This window comes from Carassius carassius, chromosome 1 (genome assembly GCF_963082965.1).
Source record: "Carassius carassius chromosome 1, fCarCar2.1, whole genome shotgun sequence".
Classification (NCBI taxonomy): domain Eukaryota; kingdom Metazoa; phylum Chordata; class Actinopteri; order Cypriniformes; family Cyprinidae; genus Carassius; species Carassius carassius.
The window spans coordinates 50,654,492-50,671,893 of NC_081755.1; the positions used below are offsets into that span (position 1 = coordinate 50,654,492).

Sequence of the window (17,402 nt, forward strand, 5' to 3'; positions counted from 1 at the left end):
ATGCGAGCGCCTGGTGGCCGGGCCTCCCCCCACGGGGTCCGGCCGGGCTCAGCCCGAAGGAGCGACGTGGGGCCGCCTTCCCGTGGGCTCACCACCTACAGGAGGGACCGTAAGGGGCCGGTGCTTAGACAATCGGGTGGCAGTCGAAGGCGGGGGCCTCGACAGCCCGATCCCTGGACACGGATGAAAAACTTCAGTTTGCTTACAATCTGTATATTTATAACCAATCCCTCGCTCAAAGACTTCAATCAAACTCAATTCGATTGTTTATAAACTCCATTGCACATTATCTACATCTTTTCATTATTGCTGCATCTGATCTCTTATTAATCTCTCTGAACTTGTGAGACTCTCTCTAACCACGCCTACTCAGCTGATGTAATAACTAGAATAAATTGAATTTGATAGAACTATTATAATAAAACAATTTCAATTGAACAGGGCCTTTTGCACAGTAGATGTATGCTTCAAATCATTTTGTTTTGATGTAAATTTTTACACTTTGCACTACATTCTTGCAAATAGATGATAAGAGTTTCTTTGGGTAGCATTTTAGTTTGAACTTAATTCACACATGATTTCTTTTCTTTTTTTGTATAAACAACTGTTTTATTACTTGAGGAAGAGTATTACTTTATGTGCACATACTGATGATTATCAATAACATTTTTTGTGTAGAAATGTAGACTTAAAACAAAAGGTTCAAAATATAGACTTAAAAACACTACAGCTTTGTAAAAAACAGAAAAAATAATAGTATGAATTATTTGTTAAAAGTTCTTTGGAGATTTGGTTGAGGTAGTGTGTAATTAAGTGCAATGTGCTAAAAAAATAAAATAAAGCTAATACAATGTTGACCTGTTTGTTTCTCATGTGGTATATTTAATTTTAAAATATGATTTTAAAAGGAATAAAAGTAAAAAATTATATTTAGAAATATTACCCATTTATGAAATCAAATTAACCCATTACTTTTGTAAAGAATAACACATTTTTGGGTCAGAAAAAAACAACCCATTTGCTGGGTTAAAATTAATAACCCAACTTCTTAACCCCATATGGGTTTTGTCCTATATTTACCCAGCAGTGTTTTTTTAAAATGTGAGAAAAACCACGAACTGCTCACCTAATAATGTTTATGGGGAATTTGGTCAGAATAACTGTTTTACGTCATTCAGTCATCCAGCGATTCATTGAACGAGCCTCATAACATCAATCCAAAATATGATAAAAACACTTTATTACCATGATAACATTAAGCAGTTTAAGTCGTTAACTTGTACGCACAAAACAAAAGATACTTCTCTTTTCAATATACATAAGACTTTATTTGATAAATCAAAAAGACATGTAAACTAATCTAACACACACACACACACACACACTCACACATTAGAGAGGAAAGAATGAGTCTGAGAGAGTGAAAATGTGAAATCCCATGTTTATAGCAATATATGCTTAGACCTGAAGAGCCTTTAATCAATAAACCCTTGCATTGAGTTTCTCAGTGAGGCTATTAAACTTTATATTAAATGCACCAGTTCAGCTAGAAATCTGACGTTGTCTGTGGTTCAGCTAATTCCTTGACACATCTGTGTGGTGGCTCTTGATGCCTTAACCCCAGCCTCAGTCCGTTCCTTGTGTAGTTCACTCAAATTCTTGAATTGACTTTGCTTGACAATCCTCGTAAGGCTGCGCTTCTCTCGGTTGGTTGTGCATCTTGTTCTTCCACACTTTTTCCTTTCACTCAACTTTCTGTTAACATGCTTGGATACAGCACTCTGTGAACAGCCAGCTTTTTTGGCAATGAATGTTTGTGGCTTACTTTCCTTGTGAAGGGTGTCAATGATTGTCTTCTGGACAACTGTCAGATCAGCAGTCTTCCCCATGATTGTGTAGCCTTGTGACCAAACTGAGCGACCATTTTGAAGACTCAGGAAACCATTGCAGGTGTTTTGAGTTGATTAGCTGATTGACATGTCACCATATTCTAATTTGTTGAGATCGTGAATTGGTGGGTTTTTGATAAATGTGAGCCAAAATCATCACAATTAAAAAGAACCAAAGACTTAGACTACTTCAGTCTGTGTGCATTTAATTGATTTAATACACAAGTTTCACAATTTGAGTTGAATTTTTTAAATAAATTAACTTAACATTACCATTCTAATTTATTGAGATGCATCTGTATTTTATTGCTTGATTCATTATTGTGTAACATTTAGTGAGGACACAGCATCAGACCTGTAAGGGCTGTGATAGTTTTTTTATGTAGATTGGAAGATTGATTGAAACAATTTTCACATGCAGTGCAGTGATACGGTTTTACTCCGTGTGGATACTCTCGTGGTTTTTCTGATGTCCTGACTGCCTAAATCTCTTGTCACAGTGTGAACACCTGTATGGTTTCTCTCCAGTGTGGATCCTCTCATGGTTTTTCAGGGATCCTGACACACTGAATCTCTTGTCACAGTGTGAACACTTGTATGGTTTCTCTCCAGTGTGGATCCTCTCATGTTTTTTCAGGGATCCTGAATCACTGAATCTCTTGTCACAGTGTGAACACTTGTATGGTTTCTCTCCAGTGTGGCATCTCTCATGTTTTTTCAGGGATCCTGAATCACTGAATCTCTTGTCACAGTGTGAACACTTGTATGGTTTCTCTCCAGTGTGAATCCTCTCATGTTTTTTCAGATTTGATGACTGACTGAATCTCTTGTCACATTGTGAACACTTGTAAGGCTTTTCTCCATTGTGAGTTCTCTCATGCAGTTTTAAACACTTTGCTTTCGTAAAAGTCTTTTCACACTCAAAGCACATGTACTCTCTCACACCAGTATGAACTCTCATGTGTTCCTTCAGGTATGAAACCCACAAAAATGTTTTGCTGCATTGATCACATGAGTAAATTTTCTCTCTTGTGTGGATGTTTATGTGTTTCTTAAGGGTTGCTGATCGTGTGAAACTCTTCCCGCACTGATCACAAGTGAATGGTTTTTCTCCAGTATGAACTCTCCTATGTACTGTAAGGTGAGCTTTTTGTGTGAAACTCTTCTCGCACTGATCACATGTGTTGAGTTTTTCTCCAGTGTGAATGTTCATGTGTCTCTTAAGGCTTGGTGATTGTGAGAAACTCTTCCCGCACTGATCACAAGTGAAAGGTTTGTCTCCAGTATGAATTATCATGTGAACAACAAGACTATATTTCCATGTGAAAATCTTTCCACACTGAGTGCAGGTGAAAGATTTCTTGGCTCTTCTTTTCTTTAAATCTTTCCGTTTAATTCGAGAGCAACTCAAGTGTTTTTCTCCAGTTTTTACACAGTTTTTCTCCTCAACTTCACTCAGTTCTTCATTCTCCTTGTTTTCTTCCATCAATTCTAAAATAAAGTAAAAATTGTTTATTTTTAGTAACTCGTAAAAATGTGGACATATAAATGAACCCTGATATAACAGAATGAAGTAGATAATTATTATACAAGATTTTGGTCATTTTCTTGCATTTTTATAACTTGAAACTTTTCATGAATGAGGTACACTGATCTTCAAATTACCATTCTGAAAAAATATAAGAAGCACAAATCTCATGTTTCTATAAGTAGAACTATTAAACAAAAGAAAAAAGTGACGTGACATACAGCCAAGTATGGTGACCCATACTCAGAATTCGTGCTCTGCATTTAACCCATCCGAAGTGCACACACACAGCAGTGAACACACACACACCGTGAACACACACCCGGAGCAGTGGGTAACCATTTATGCTTGGGCACTCGGGGAGCAGTTAGGAGTTCAGTGCCTTGCTCGAGAGCACCTCAGTCGTGGTATTGCCGGCCCGAGATTCGAACCCACAACCTTATGGTTAGGAGTCAAACTCTTTAACCGCTAGGCCACGACTTCCTCAACAACACTCTACATTGTGAGTAGATCACTTGCACTAAATCTTCCCTCTGGGTGACTAAATGTTGTCTAATATTAGCCAATGGCCAATAAATTCTCAGATTTTACTCGCCAGTGTTTGAGTTGCAGCCTAAGTGAAAGTTTAGCACAGATAGATTTTCACTCACCGAACACTATGACGGAGTGCTTCAGAGTTTCACTCTCCATCAGGCGATCAGTGATTTTTTTTTTTTAATCTCAATGGACGTGGACCGCACATGTGTTTGACATAAACTCTAGAGTGAAGGCGCACCTGCCATTGCTTTGTCTCACACACACGCAGAGAGAGAGAGAGAGAGAGAGAAAGAGATGACGCGCTACAAGTAAACAATATTCTCTGTTGTATATTCCTGTCAAAATAACAGTGTTACTTTTTAACAGAATTCTTCAGCTTTTCAGAATGGCCGGGTTTTCCGGCTGTGGGCAGGACTAATGCGCAAATGGCAATCTCATTGGCTGGCGCTCACCTATTATCGTCCTTGTTTTGATTTCAGCAAATTAATTCGAACAAACGCACACAACCTGATTAATTTTTTTACTGTTGTTATTTTTTTAATTTAGTTGACAGGGACATCGTACATTAATAAAACATTCCTGTAAATGTACCAGAATTAGCCAAATGCTATTTTACATCCTTGGTCCCTGGACAAGATGTTACAAGTCAGTATTCCCAGATATTTATATTGCAGCCTCACCCCTAAACAGTAAACATCTGGCTCTTTAAGAATACTGTTAGACTTAGAGAAAAACATACACACTGTTTTGGACACGATTAGTTGTTAACAATTGTCTTTTAACCATGCTGACACACTAGCCATAGAACTTGAGTTCATTTGCAGCTTGTGCTAGATTATAACCATGTTTATAAATTACTGTATCATCCGCATACATTTGTATATGAATACCAGGACATGCAAGATGTAAATTATTAATATATATATATATATATATATATATATATATATATATATATAAAAAGCAATGGACCCAAGATAGATCCTTGCGGAACACCAGTTGATGTACCTAAATCATTGGATTTGTGATTTTGTACTCGAACACACTGAGATCTATCTTTTAGATATGACTCTATCTAGTTAATTGTATGTAATGACAAATTTAAAAAAAAAAGATATCTTAGACATAAGGATTCTATGATTAACGGTGTCAAAGGCTTTCTTTGAATGCAATGAAAATGAACTACTACTCATCTGTTTTGCAACTAAGTTCTCCATAACCTTAGAAACAGTGGGTAAAATACTAACTGGCCTATAATTATCAATAGAAAGGGGATCTCCACTTTTGAATATTGGAACAAAAATCGCCGACTTCCAAACACTTAAGAATTTTCCCTAAGAAATTGAACGGTTATTAACTTTAGTAATAAGATTAAAGGGGGGGTGAAATGCTCATTTTCACTCAATCTCCTGTTAATCTTGAGTACCTATAGAGTAGTACTGCATCCTTCATATCTCCAAAAAGTCTTTAGTTTTATTATATTTATAAGAGAAAGATAGTCTGTACCGTTTTTTTTTTTTTTCGGAAAAACACGAGCGGCTGGAGGCATGACGTGTGGGCGGAGCTAAAGAATCACGAGCGCTTTTGCGTTGAGAGCGTCTGGAAGCTGTGACATTACCGTGAGGAAAAGAACCATCATCCAAAACAAACCGTGGCTAACAGTCAGATTCAGCCGTATATTTATGATCCAGAATCAGATCCCGAGGCTGAAATTGAACAAGAGCAGCAGCAGCAACGACTACAGCAGGACGTCTCTATGTGGTATGTATTGAACCTGTATATATTTGCTTAGCGGTTTTGGAAAATGACTAAGTTCCACTTTATGTCATCTTTTTTTTTTCTTTAAAGGTGTACATGTGGGAAGTGCAGTTTGATGCCAACATCGCATGTTGTTTACTTGATGTGCTTACGCGCAGATAGTTAAGTTAACAACACAGATATTTGAAGCAGTTTTACTCACCGCCTGCGGTTCCAACACACGATCGTGACCCTTTTTCGTTGGGACTGCATCATCCTTAAGAAATAAACGATATGCAAATCCGGTGTCAAATTGGACCTTGTTTGTAATATCTTTATTTCATTTGAATTTTAAAAGGATTGCACACTCTGGAGTTACTTTTAAGGGGGTCGCACGAGAAGCGCAACGAGAAGCGCAGCGTCGCGACGCGTGTAGGATAACTCAAGGTATCGCACACCGGACGCGCATTTTCTCAGTTTATGGCCAGCAATATTGTTATGTTTAAGGACATCATGGAATTGAGAAATTGTCTGTACTATGTTATTATTGTAATGTACAGTTAAATACAATCGTTGCTAAGTCTGCAGTCTGAACACTTTACCTCAGAGCTTCCGTTAACTGAATTAATTGAGAATATCACCTGAAAATCCGATAACATCAGCAGTTTTCATCCATGCAGCTGATTTCTCTAAATGAATGCTAAATGAAATGTATATTTAAGTACTGGGTGAAGTAAGTATATACATTAACAAAGTTTTGAGACAAATAAATGTAAATTTAATATAAAACTATGTGAATGGCGCTCTGTGGCGTGGCAGGAATTTGAGTCCTGAGTCGTAGCTGGGCGCCATGGACAGATGCTGAAAGGCGCTGCTGGTGTGTGTAAACCTGTAGAGAATAATGTGTTTGAATTTTAAAGACGTGGCGCGACGCGGCGCTGCGCTTCTCGTCCGGTGTGCGACCCCCTTAATGAGATTTCATGCTGTGTGAGATTGGATAGCGCTATCTTCTGGTTTCCTTGGTGTATGGTGGAATTGTTGATTACAAAGTTTTTTTTTCCTGTTAAATCTGTTTGGAATCTGGAATTATCTGACCTTGTTTTATCTGTCAGAGAGGGTGTGGTCTGACCTCAGTTTAACCTCTGAAAACTTGGTTCATCGTCTTGTATGTTTGAGAGTTATTCATGGAGCATGTAAAATGGTTTAAAGAGTAACTAAACCCTAAACCAACTTTTTTTAGTTAATGATCTATAAGAATGGGGCTTTATTAGTGCTGTTCATTGATTCGAGTAACTTTTTTGACATTTGAGTATAAAGTGTTTTAATTCTATAATATATGGTGTAAAAACGTGTGAGTGCTGCCCTCTTCAGGTTGAACGGTGGCTACTGCAGTTGATTTTTCCTATTGGATGTTGCGGTGGCAAGTGACGTAAGCGGTGGCAGGTGACGTAAGCAGTTTCCAGCTCACCACGCCCTTGGCAGTATAAAACAATCAAAATCACTGTAGTGAGTCAGGAGCTGGAATTGCGAGTATTGGTAACGACCAGGATAGACTAATATAGCATCTATTTAGCATAGCAATTATATAGTTATTTAGATCTTCAAGTTGGCTTAGATTTATCTGTATTTAGTACAGTGGTCAGGATGGTGTGTGTAGTGTTGCTGGTTGCGACAGCACTGCTGGACTGCATAGTTTTCCAGCAGACTTTAAAATTAGGAGCCAGTGGTTGCATGCACTTGGCCTGGAAGACCGTGAGTTCCCGCCTAGAGCTCGAGTGTGCAAACTGTATTTTACACGGGATTGCTTCTCCAACGCAATGGAGGTGGAAATGGGCTTCTCCACACAGCTCGCGCTGAAAAGCGACGCGGTGCGGGAGTTAAGACCGCAGTTTGAGCCAGCGGCTCGAATTAATATGAACAGACACCTCGACACCCTCCACTTCAGGTGAAAGTGGGGGAGAAAAGTCCTCTACTTCAAATGAACGCTCTGTTGCAAAGCTACTTGCATCACTACAGTCACTCTCCATTTTAGCGTCTCTGACAGCAGCTGTCAATCAATCCGTCACTGCGGGTCTCAGGTTCACGCCGCACTCGCTCAGCCTCGCCCTCGGTTCGTCCTCTCTATCTCCGCTGTGATCTGCCCACTTTTCAGCATTTTTCAAATATTGTCAGAGGGTGGAGTCAGGTTTAGTTACACTTTAAAATATATAGATGATGTCTGTTGTTGTGATGTTTGCTGTATGCATAAAAAAGTGATAAAAAACAACAACTTTATATCTAAAAATGACCTCAACTTAGCACCAGCAAGCTTGTTATCTAGACAGTTAGCATTAGCTAACAATATTTACTTATTTCCAGTACGATTATGAATAAACATTAATATCTATCTACTCAGCTAGTTAATCCAAACAATATACAAAAAATCTACTGTTGGTAAACGTCACATAGGGCTAAATGCATAGCATTTTAATAAAACTGTTAACGTTATGGCATGAATGTACAGGAGTAGTTTTATTTAATCTGTGTTTTTTTTATTGTTTTTTTTTTTTTACCTAAAACATAAACTCTGATGTTAATGTGTGTGCATTCAAGCATTTCAGTGGTCTTAAATAGATATATCAGCACATGATATAGTAAAAGTTGCCCTCCACTAATATTGGCTCTCTTGGTAAATATGAGCAAAGGTGATCGTGAAAAAAAAATCTGCATCGTTTACCTTTTTGATTTTTCGTTCACTTGTAAATAACATACCTGGGGTCTCATTTATAAACTTTGCGTACGCACAAAATAGGCATAGAAATTGAGTACGCATTTTTTTTACGCACATATCAGGATTTCTAAAAAATAAAGTTGGCGTAAATATGTACACACCGTACGGACATTATAAACGATGTATACAAACTCTTTTTCATGGAGTGAGAAAATTAATGAAGTAAACAACGACTTTAAACTCTGTTTTCATGTCGATATACACATTTACATTAAATATTCCACTTGGACTAAAAGAGATTAACACTGAAATTGCATAATTACATAAAGAATGAGATCATCTAAAATATCTGAAACTATTTGAAACCATTTTGTTTTTATGGATATTTTCATGTATTTATTCTAAGACATAGCAGGGTTACTATTTCTCTACTGTCATGGTGTCACGTGCATGGGAATTCGCATGAAAATGATATGCAGATGAGGTTATGCATAGTAAAACTAGGCGTTGTAAGCTTTATATATGGTGATTTTGGGGAGGAGATGAGGTGGAGATGAACGTACGCACAATCTTCCCCTGACTGGGATTTATAAAGAGAGTTTTGCGCAGGTTCTGCTGTGCGCATGATTTTATAAATTAAAAAACTTTTGGCCGTACGCAAAATCTAGCTTTTGTGCCTACGTAAAATTGTAGCATGAAATCTACGGAGAGTTTTATAAATGAGACCCCTGTGTCACGATTATTAGATGGAGTGCCCATGAACTTCATTAGAGGGCACTCCACTCAGGACCATTCCACCCATCAACCACCAGATGTCACTTGGACACTAGCACCTCTCATACTGTTGCACCACACCCGAACTACATTACCCATGAGTCACTGCATCACAATCACCCTGCCACACCTGCACCTCATTCATCTGCCAATTTCCTTGCCACACCTGCACCTCATTTACACACACATAAAAGCAGCACACTCACTCTCACTCAATGCGAAGTCTTGTTTAGCCAGTCTGACATTTCCGAGCGTTTTCCCTGTGTTTATTATTCCTGTGTTTTGACCTTTGGACTGTTTATTCCGACTCTGATTCTCCGCTGCCTGTCCCGATCCCTGCTTGTTTCTGATTACGATTCTGGTTATCCCTGACACACCTGACGCCATTCCTGATCTCTGCCTGTATGACCATTCTGTTTAATAAATGCTGCATATGGATCCGAACGCCTCCGACTCCTTGTTACAGCCTGTATATAGTGCATTATTTAATTTTCAGTTTTGCGGACATAGTGTTATATTCAATCTCTACTCTGTAATTCTATGCATGTCTGCACTTTATTACCAAGTATGCATGTAATACATACTTGGTAATAAAGCTCTCTCTGACTTAATGTTCACATGTGAGAGGAATGGCTTGATCTTCACATTTAAACATTTAACAATGTTTTAAATACCTATTTGCAATGTGATTCATGCACAATTGACAATGCTCCTTATATTTGCATTAATCTAGCATTTTTATTTTTTTAAACAAACTATTTACAGTGTGCAGCTTAACGCAGCCAGTGACAAGTAATAAAGTGAACACATTTTTCACATTTAGTCTAGAAACACAGCTAAGTCTGAGGATCTTCTGGCTTGATGAAGACAGATATTGATCCAAACAACACAAAAACATCATACAAACTAACAAAACAATACCAACAACGCAAGTCCTCCAACATCAAGCATGGAAAACCACGAGGCTATACACACAATATTCATGAATTCAGTTTCCATTGTTTTGAATGGTCTTCCGTTACTCCACACATGTTCGCATGTGCCATGAAAGCTTCATCCCTGAGAGTTTGAGCAGCTCTGGCGCCGACTACAGGACACTTTCCCATCCGTCTCTCACTTTAAAGGGATCCCGGGTATTAAGACAAGTGGGTCATCCCTGTTAGACAGTGACTTTTATGTCTCAATGATTTATTTACTCACATTTTCTTTAAAATGAGTCGCATATTTAAAAGATATAACTTAAATTGTATATTTAGCTCTTCTTTATCACTTAAACAGAAATAATAGAAATTTTAAATACTATTTTATATTTTACACACCTTTGTATTGATATATGCATTAAATTTTATTATGTTGAAGGAGAGGATGAGTGGATGCCACCTGATCATATCCTTCCTTCTATATTAATTATCTCATTAATATTGTATAACTACTAATCAAGTTATTAATCAGTATTTAACCTCCAAGATTGTTGGATGGTTTAACTAAATAAGTGAAAAGCCATCTAAACACGTATAGATAGATGCATGGATACACACATACATATATATATATATATATATATATATATTTCCTTTCAGTAGTGTTAAGAGTAACAGACATGAACACATGTGAGTGTATTCCTGCTCCTAGGGTCACAAGGTCAGCTAAAAGGGTCAGGGGTGACCCATCCTCCACGTGCTCTGCGAGGGACGAAGAGAAATGTGACATTTAGAAATGTATACTAGACATTAAGAATCCTGTTCTATCCTGTATTTCTATTCCTCAAGATTAATGTCTGCATATTATGTGTTTGTATCCCACCGTAATGATAAGACACTCGCCAGTGCTAGAGAACCTTGAATTGAAGATAGGGGCTTTGTGTGTGTGTGTGTGTGTGTGTGCGTGTGTGTGTGTGCGTGTGTCAGCACTTATGCTCTGTGAGAAGACCAGTTTCTGCTGACATCCGGACCTGAGATGAGGTGTATTCTTCACCCGTGCTGACGCCTGCTACAATCATTGGAGATATGCTGGAGATGTCTATGTCCATATGTGGAGACTGTCTAAGTTTATCTAGGCTTTGGAAACAATCAGATTGCTGCTGAGCAGCGCTTTGACGCAATTAGTATCTTCTGTCTTGACTATAACTGTAGTTGATTTTGAATTGTACGCAGAGCGGCCTGCGAACTCCATCAAGAGTATTGAAGCCGACTTCTGCTGATGAAACTGCAAACTATTTTCTTCAAGTAAAATTATTATTAATTGAACTCATCTCGGACTCCTGGTCTTCATTGCGACATATCTGGTCCTGGTTTTAACTGTAATTCCCCTACAGGGAATTACAGGATGCAACAAAACCTCCTCGGAGCCGTAACGCACCGCAGACGCGTGCAGTGTAAATCAGGGGTAAGTCTTGCCGATTCAAAAGTTTTAAACCATTTGTGCGCATTCGGAGGTTGCACGCACTCAAAGCCACGCTGAGAGCAGCGTTTCAGACAATGCGCGTACACATAATTGATTCATCTTTTGCATATCCTAGCTTCTGAATGAACACATACACACAAAATTATCTCAAAATAATAGTCTCTGCAAGTATTCTCGTAAACACAGTCGGTTACGTCTTAAGTGAACGTATACGGTGGAGAAAGGAATCTCCTGTGCATTCTTATATTGGATCCGTGCACTCGGTCTTAAAGGGGCAGCAGCCTTTAAATGCCTGCTGTTACATTAGTGGCATCTGCTGTCTGAGATTGGCATCTGTGTCTCATTCACAAAGGTAAAATCGGACCAATCTGTTTTTTTCAATTTTTTTCTTTTAAAGCTTGTATTTTGTAATCTGTAGTGAAATACATTTTAAAAGTAACCTGGCCCTGAATGAAACCCCACGGTACGCTACTGCAAATAAATGATAAATAAATTATAGACCCGCATGGTTTTGATCAATGCTAACAGCCTTCATGAGTGAGGAATGGTAGAGGAAAATGAAAGAAGTCAAATATTTAGTGAAAATCAGTTCCCTAATGGTTAAATGTGTGTAATTTTTTGTTTGTTTATTATTTGTATAGCACATATAAAAGCAACTCATGTTGGCCAAAGGGCTTTCCGATAAAACAACATAACCAAGAGTAAAACAGCAAAAACATAAAATAACATGACTTGAACAGACAAGACCATCAGATATACACCAACTATCTCACATCAAATGCCCGGGCAAGTAAGTGCCCTCTTAAAAGGGTTTTGAAATGACCTAATGATGGACAACATCTAATTTCCAGAGGCGAGGTCTATTCTCACTTACTGGATCCATAACACCTGAGAAGAGATGATGCCAACCCTGAAACAACAAACAGAACTAACAAATACTGCTACAAGTGTGATTGCATCATATAATAATTGCTGTTAATAATGTTCATCGTTTGGCTGACTACGTCTTGTAAATTTTTCACAGTCACCACTGATAAGTGACTACTAAATATTGTAGAAACTTAATTTTCTATAAAGTTGCTTTGCCGTGGTTTGTATCGTAAAAAGTGCTATACAAATAAACTTGAATTGAATTTGAATTTCTCCCCTCCTTTTAGAGTAGCTGCTGTAGTGAGTAGTGAAGCTCCCCCAGCTTACAAGAATCACATAATCAGTGAAGCTCCTCCTATATTATATTATATTATATTAGATTAGATTCAGTTTAGGCCTACAATCAACTTAATGTTATCAAGTTTCCGGACAAGTTTCTAATTTTTTGTTCTATTTATGTAAACACTGCACAACTTCCATGTGTTTGATGGGCGGGCGCAGCAATAACTGATATTGGTTCGCATTCATTCTCCTCACAGAACACGAGACTAACAGCAACATTATCACTGCAAACATCGAAACCATCATTTACACGAACATACAAAAACATAAAATCGCTCAGTTCTTAATGAACTCCGTGTGTTTTCCTCACATAGAGCTACTTACTGCCTGCTGCTGCTCTAAATGTCTAAGTCAGAAAACACACAAACAGCTTACTCGATGAAAACAAGACAGAAACGAGCTTGTGTACTGTTCAAACATACAGTGTAAAGTGTGTTTTCCAGTTGTTTAAAGATGAGAAATACCGTGAACTGCTCCCCTCTCCTCAGAAGATCGCTGCAGCTACGTCAGAAAGCTTTGATGACTCTTAGTTCACGGTTTCTGCTGAAAATGATTTGTTCCTCAGCTCTCACTGAATCCAGGACTGCAGCCGTTGAGCTCAAGTAGAACAAAAAAGAAGCGTTTCCAAAACACTGGGCGTTTTAAACTGTCCAACCAGGATAACTGCGTCCGAAATGGCATACTTCAAAGGGTAGTGTCCAGAGGCAGAGGTTAAAAATAAAGATGTCGACACGGCTAAAGGACGGCTGTGTTCGGGTCTGTAAAGTATAAGCAAAACACTATATATAGTAGGCAGAAAGCAGTTGGCGAGCAAATGAGGATGTTTGAATCCTCTGTGTTCATAAAAGAGTAGGCGAAAATTGCACTAATTCTCGCGAGTTTCGGACTTAATTTGCGTTCTAATATGCCTACTCACCTACTATAAAGTAGGAAAAAAAGATTATGTGAATGATGCAGAATCCAATCCAGTCAGGTTTAATATGCAAATTTATTCAGAAAAATAAAACTACAAATCATAACTTGGAAACAAGATTCTTAAGTATCATAATCAGCTTCAAATATAGAAAATACAAATCCAAAATCAATATGGTTTTAAAATCAATTCATTTACGATGGATTGTGCCCATTTATTATTAATAAAAAGTATTAAGTATTCAAGTGAGCCCAAGAAAGAGGGAGTAAAACTCTGATCAGAGATGCAAGAGCAGAGAAGGGTGGAGGGCATCTCTTTTATACTACTTTAGATCAAAAGATCGTGTGCTTTGAGCTGAAGTCATGTCTCAAATGCAAATGAGCGATATCAATCATATACATCTCGCCTTCTACCAAAATAACCTAAAGGCGGGCGTACACGGTGCGAATTCGGATGGTCGGAAGATCGTATGTCCACGCACACGGCACGAGTGTGTTTATCTGAAAATCGTACGGACGAGATGATATACGACACGATTTTACAACCTGCGAATTCCAGAAGCAATCGCACGAAGTTGATAGACGCGTTCGACTTGAAGCACCGCTGCACGCACAGAAGGCATGACATTAAAGTACCGCGAGAGCGCTAAGAGAGCACACATATCCAATGCATTCGACTCGCTCTCGCGGTACTTTGATGCCATACAGGTGATGTCATTTGGTGCAGCGCTGCTTCAAGTCGAACGCGCCTAATATAACTGCTCTCCCTCTCCCATAACTGCATATACAATATTGATACAAGCCGTGACTGTTTCCTACACGTACATGTTATAGGAAACCGGGACGTTTGGTCACCCTGTGTGTGTGTGTGTGTGTGTGTGTGTTCTTGTTCGCCGTGGCGCTGCCCTGTTCCTGTTTCTTCTTCTGTGGTTTTCCTAGTTCGTGATTGGTCAACTTCAGATAAATCAACAAATCGGCTCGTTCAACCGCACACATGTCACAAATTCAAACCGATAGCTCACGAACTTTTTAGACATGTTTAAAAATGATCGGGAGGTCGGGAAGTGCTCGTAAGCCACTCTGCTCGGCTCGTAATTCATCGCAAATGATACGAGCCGCGACCATACGAGCATACGCGATTTCCACACGATTGAAAAAAATCGCATGCGAACTCGTACGACAGCAAAAATCGCACCGTGTACGCCCGCCTTAAGTGTCTAGTTTCTGTTCCTCTTTCTGAGGCCCAGAACATTCTGTGAAAACAACAATATTACCAAGAATGATTAACCATAATTATCCCCCCCTGTATGAAGCAAGCTCAGCTGAATACGCAGTTAGAAATGCATACAATGTTCTCGTTCTCACGTAGCCAGACTGTTAAATATACATTTAGAAAGACACATTAAATATAATCATCATTAAAGTGTAATTATCGTAATTTCATGAATCTACAGACAGTTTAAACTATACGTATATACAAAGCGTTATCATGATTTAGTCTAAAGGCATACAGCATAAGGTTACTATTACAGTATGACTGCAGAGAAGGTCTGCAAAAGCTTATGATATATATATATATACATATATATATATATAATCAAAACTTATAAATAAATCAGATTATCAAAAGTAGTGTACATTTAAACACGAGGATTCTCAGAATTCGATTCACCAGTGAAGAAAGAAGTCCGTTCGAAGCCGCAGTATCCATAAAACAGTAGGCGAGAAATCCCCGGATGTCCTACTGCTTCAGCCCAGATTCTGCAGTGTTCATCGATGGACACTTTTCAATCCCAGGATGCCATGTGAGAGGATACGTCATCATCCAACGTGAAGGATGAGTATTATAAACCAAAACACGGTTCCGTGTGTTAAAATCATATTTGTTGAGCTACTGTAAACTGTTTTTAAAGCATCATCAAATAATGTCATGAAGAATCTGAAAGTCAGGCTCCATTGACTGATACTGTATGAACACAAACCAGCAAGAGAAACTTAACCAAAATCACCTTTTGTGTTCGGAACACACACACACACACACACACACACACACACACACACACACACACACACACACACAGACACACAAGGATTGAACAGAATGGAGGTGAGAAAATAATGACTGAATTTATATGTTTAGATGAACTAACCCTTTAAAGCCCCAACGAGAAAGTATGAAATATATCAATGCATTAATATTATAGTAGTACCTTGAAGAAAAAAACTTTAAGAAATAAGCAGCTTTATTGAGCATTTGTGCCCAAGACACAAAAAAGCATTTAAAAAAAAATCACATTTACATGTATTCATTTGTCAGACACTTTTATCTAAAGTGAGTTACAGTGCTCTTATTACAGGACCTCAATCCCTCTGGATTCGCCTGTGGAAATCGATCCAGCAACCTTCTGCTGACCAGCCCAGCTCACTACACCACAGAAGTAATGAAGCTATATCAAATTAGCACGCAATTGTAAAAATATGAAATTTATAGAATGCTGACAACATGATAAAGTGTTTTCCAGGTCGTGGTGCTCATGGAGAGCAGCTCACAGATATTTGGAGCAGACACAGCAGCTGTCAGATTGTCCCGCACATGTTCTCCTGATCATCTCCTCATCATGATCAGATTCAGTCTGACTGCAACAGTGAGGGACGTGATGCACGGATGTGGGTTCACCGACTGTAAACTTTCAAAAACAGAACAATGTTTGAATGAAACAAAGCTTTGTTTCATCTGTTGTTGCTGTTTTTATTTATTGTGATGGTTATTTTTATTTATTCTTTTACTCATTGATTCATGTTTCCTGTTGTAAATATAGCCTAATTGTTGTGGGCGCAGCTGTGGCCTAATGGTTAGAGAGTTGGACTTGTAACCCAAAGGTTGCAGGTTCGAGTCTCGATGCTGGCAGGATGAAGGAGAGGATGAGTGGATGCCGCCTGATCATATCCTTCCTTCTCTATATTAATTATCTCATCAATATTGTATAACTACTAATCAAGTTATTAATCAGTATTTAACCTCCAAGATTGTTGGATGGTTTAAATAAATAAGTGAAAAGCCATCTATACACGTATACATAGATGCATGGATACACATATATATATTTCCTTTCAGAAGTGTTAAGAGTAACAGACATGAACACATGCTCCTAGGGTCACAAGGTCAGCTAAAAGGGTCAGGGGTGACCCATCCTCCACGTGCGCTGCGAGGGACGAAGAGAAATGTGACATTTAGAAATGTATACTAGACATTAAGAATCCTGTTCTATCCTGTATTTCTATTCCTCAAGATTAATGTCTGCATATTATGTGTGTGTATCCAACCGTAATGATAAGACACTCGCCAGTGCTAGAGAACCTTGAATTGAAGATAAGGGCTTTGTCTGTGTGTGTGTGTGTGTGTGTGTGTGTGTCAGCACTTATGCTCTGTGAGAAGACCAGTTTCTGCTGACATCCGGACCTGAGATGAGGTGTCTTCTTCACCAGTGCTGACGCCTGCTACAATCATTGGAGATATGCTGGAGATGTCTATGTCCATATGTGGAGTCTAAGTTTATCTAGGCTTTGGAACCAATCACATTGATGCTGAGCAGCGCTTTGACGCAATTAGTATCTTCTGTCTTGACTATAACTGTTGTTGATTTTGAATTGTACGCAGAGCGGCCTGCGAACTCCATCGAGAGTATTGAAGCTGACTTCT

General features: G+C 38.6%; 3 protein-coding genes across 3 annotated transcripts in view; 2 read left to right on the top strand and 1 right to left on the bottom strand.

Annotated features, from left to right (window-relative positions):
* Positions 1-17,402, top strand: part of LOC132159410 (zinc finger protein 501-like) — a 531,393-nt gene that overhangs the window by 387,203 nt on the left and 126,788 nt on the right. The window lies entirely within an intron of this gene.
* The window catches only part of LOC132157170 (zinc finger protein 883-like), a 499,035-nt gene that overhangs the window by 308,062 nt on the left and 173,571 nt on the right, over positions 1-17,402 (top strand). The gene's annotated exons all lie outside the window — the stretch shown is intronic.
* LOC132094136 (zinc finger protein 501-like) overlaps positions 1,560-17,402 on the bottom strand; it is a 197,436-nt gene continuing 181,593 nt past the window's right edge. Inside the window, exon 3 of the mRNA XM_059499303.1 lies at positions 1,560-3,380. Coding sequence (XP_059355286.1) covers positions 2,326-3,380 — 1,055 coding nt within the window. The 3' untranslated portion in view covers positions 1,560-2,325. The remainder of the gene's footprint in view (positions 3,381-17,402) is intronic.